At 46.1% G+C, this 3,277-nt stretch overlaps 1 protein-coding gene across 3 annotated transcripts in view; it reads left to right on the top strand.

The window, feature by feature from the left end:
- Pigl (phosphatidylinositol glycan anchor biosynthesis class L) overlaps positions 1–3,277 on the top strand; it is a 64,997-nt gene that overhangs the window by 50,210 nt on the left and 11,510 nt on the right. For all 3 annotated transcript variants that reach the window (XR_003377149.1, XM_005349889.3, XM_026780670.1), the window contains exon 3: positions 1,425–1,515. Coding sequence is in view for 2 of the 3 variants with exons in the window: in XM_005349889.3 (XP_005349946.2) it covers positions 1,425–1,515 (91 nt within the window). In the remaining variant the exon portion in view is untranslated. The remainder of the gene's footprint in view (positions 1–1,424; positions 1,516–3,277) is intronic.

Below are 3,277 nucleotides of genomic sequence, written 5' to 3'. Positions count from 1 at the left end.
AAACCCTGTCTCGAAAAAAACCAAAAAAAAAAAAAAAAGCTAATTTCTTCTTGGAGGAAAAAGAAACAAATTGATTTTGATGTGTATCCTCCAATTTTTGTCCACACCTGAAATTTTCCCCACTGTTCTAACAGCATTAAAGTTGTCCATTAATCTTCCCTTGGGTGCAACAGGAGCCAGAAGTGAGAACTAAGGGGTGAGGGGTGGGGATAGTACGTAGCTATACCGTCTGTGTGTTAGAAACTAAATATCCCATCATCCTCTTATATGTATAGTTGAGTTCTCAGATTTGTAAGTTTTTAAACATCCTTTCATTGAATAATCATTTAATTAAATGGGAAAAAAATCTTAAAGATCATCAGGAATCTCAGGAACTTGACAGAGTCCTGAAGGAGGAAATGGGATCTCAGTGGCTCAGTTCTGATCACCCAGTCTTCTAAGACTTGTGGTCTCCAGCCAGTGGGATGACAGCGGGGAAAGACACTTGTCCCCAAGCCTAATGGTCCAGGCTCCATCCCAGAGCTCACATAAAGATGGACGGAGAGATGACTGCTGAAGATGGTCCTCTGAGCTTCAGAACCGTGCTGTGGCATGGACCTCCAGGGAGCAAGGCTGGATTTTGTATCCATGTTCCTTCCTTCTCTAAGCCCAGCCTCTGCTCACTGGGCTGTCTGCCACGCTCACTGCAGGGACATCCCAAATGAGCTGTCGGGACTAGGCTATCTCTAGAAGACTGGAATGTGGGGTAGAGGTTGCCAATGAGTCAAAGGAAATAATGACATTACTTAGTGACGAGACTCCTGTCATTTTCCTGCTAGAAACCCTTCTGACTCTTGGCCCAGAATTTTAAGGTCAGTCATTGACCCTCACCACAGGAAGGTCATGGAGGCAGCCTGCCTGGCTGGGAGCAAAGAGAGCTGTATGTGCTGTGTCTGATGGGCGTGGATTTCTGGCAGCTTTGTGTTTGTAAACCTTATTTAGCTGAAACCTGAGCAGTGAAGGGTGGGAGCTCCCCATTGCTGCTATAATTCCTTACAAAACTGAGCACACACCCACTGGGTCTCAAGATTATTCCTGCCCAGCGGTGGTGGTGGCAGTGGTGGTGGTGGCGATGGTGGCGCATGCCTTTAATCCCAGAACTCAGGAGGCAGACAAATCTCTAAGTTCGAGGCCAACCTGGTCTACACAGAGAGTTCCAGGACAGTCAGGGCTACACAGAGAAACCTTGTCTCAAAAAAAAAAAACCAAGCCAGTCCCTTTCTGGAATGGAGTAGGAGGGGAAGGGGATAGATGAGGGGGAGGACAAGGAGGAGAGGAAGGAGGGGAAACTGTAATCAGTGTATAAAATAAATGAAAACAATGTTATTTAAATTTTTAAAAAGATGAAGGTTATTCCCACCCTCAAGTGCGCTTCTCTCTTTCAGCGAGTTTCCAGATGACCCAGGAGTGCAGTGGGACACAGAGAGTGTGGCCAACACCGTCCTCCAACACATAGAGGTCAATGACATCAGCCTGGTAAGGCAATGCCACACTGGGCAAAGCCCAGGGCCCCATCCTGTCACACGGACTAGCTTCTGCTACTCGGCTGTGGCTACCTCCCACTCCCAGCCCTGCTCCAAGCCCACCCCAAAGGGCTGTCTGCTAAACCCACTGAGGAGCAAACACACCTTCCAATTACCTTTGAACTTGATCTTGTGTATGATCAAGTGAGCAAGTTCTCAGCCCTCAGGCTGAGAGCATTTTCTAATCATGTCCTGCTCCCCCACCTTTCTCTTGCCTCCCGAGAATTCAGAACCTCAGGAACCCGCAAGAGACTTTCACTGACCCAGAACGTCTCATACCCAGTGGTTTCACAGCTACAGGATGATTCTCACTTTGAGGATAAGTGTTATGAATGTTAAAATTCTTAATGATCCAGGTGGCTTCCAGGGACATATAAGGGCAATGAGGGGGTGGGGGGCATCTAGGGATCTCACCCAGAGCTTTGGGCATAATAGGCCCTAGATCTGTCAAAGAGCTATATTCCCAGTTCTGTGGCTATGAGGTTTAAGCCTCCATTTCTTTTGTTTACTTGTTTGAAACAGGTTCTCACAGGCACCCTTGAAACTCACATAGATCAACCTGCTTTTGCCTCTGACTTTTGCTAATATTAAAGGCGTGCAACATCATGCCCAGCTAACCTTCATTTCTTTTAAAAAAAAATGAGGCTAAGTTCATATTCACTTTATAAGGAAAATCACCATTTTAGAGCAGCAGCGGAGATTCACATTCACGTAGGGTTAGCAGGTTAGGGTTCTGTAATATTCAGTTCTGGCCCAAAACACGTAGAAATCCTCCTGCTCCCGCCTCCCAAGTGCCAGGATTAAAGGTGTGCACACCACACCTGGCCGAAGCAGTCCACTTGAAAGTTGCCAAGGTTTACTTTCCAAATCCCCAAATAGTGATTCTTCACAGGTTAACGGCAAAGCTTTGCTATTCAGAGCCCTCTCATTTGATTGAGTTTTGTTAGAAGGTAGAGCCTGCTGGTTAAGAAGCTTATTGGGCTTCCAGTCAATGACTGAACTTCACTGAGTGAATTAACACATTAGTCTTTTTTAAGGACTTTTTTCTTTTTGTCATATGTACATATGAACCTATATGAGTATATGTGCACCATGTATCTACAGGAGCCCATAGAAGCCAGAAAAGGGTGTTGGGTCCCCTGGAACTAGAGTTACAGGTGGTTGCCAGGGTCTCTTGGGAGAGTGAGCAGTAAGAACTGTTAGCCACTGAGCCATCTTTTTGCCTCTGTACCCTGCTTTCTTACGGTAGTGGCTCTCCAGGGACTACCCCCAACCCTGGTCCTCATCATAGTATGTCAGAAGTGTTGGCCGTTACCACTCCCTCCCTTTGTAAGGGAAATTCACCTTACAGACTTAGAAGTCACAGCCTTCCTTGATCTGCCCGGTATGTCCTGAGCATGGGAGAACAGGATTTGTCTTCATGTAGGGGCTGAGTTACTCTGAGCAGACTGCAGGATTACAGGCATGAGCAACACGGCCCATTTCTTTCTTCTTCCTCCATCTTCAAAGAGATTGTGTCACCGTCTTCTTGTCACATGGCCTTTGCCTCTGACCCTCTTGTGCTCCCTTTTAATATCCACATGGTTTGCACTGAGCCCACCAACCCATCCGGAATAACCTCTCCATCTTGAAATTCTTTTTTTTTTTTTTTTTTAAATTTTTTTAGGATTTATTTATTCAGTGTTCTGCCTGCATGTGTCCCTGAAGGCCAGAAG

This window comes from Microtus ochrogaster, chromosome 7, assembly GCF_000317375.1.
Source record: "Microtus ochrogaster isolate Prairie Vole_2 chromosome 7, MicOch1.0, whole genome shotgun sequence".
Classification (NCBI taxonomy): domain Eukaryota; kingdom Metazoa; phylum Chordata; class Mammalia; order Rodentia; family Cricetidae; genus Microtus; species Microtus ochrogaster.
The sequence above is the reverse complement of the archived record's forward strand: the minus strand, read 5'-3'. Positions and strand labels throughout refer to the sequence as shown.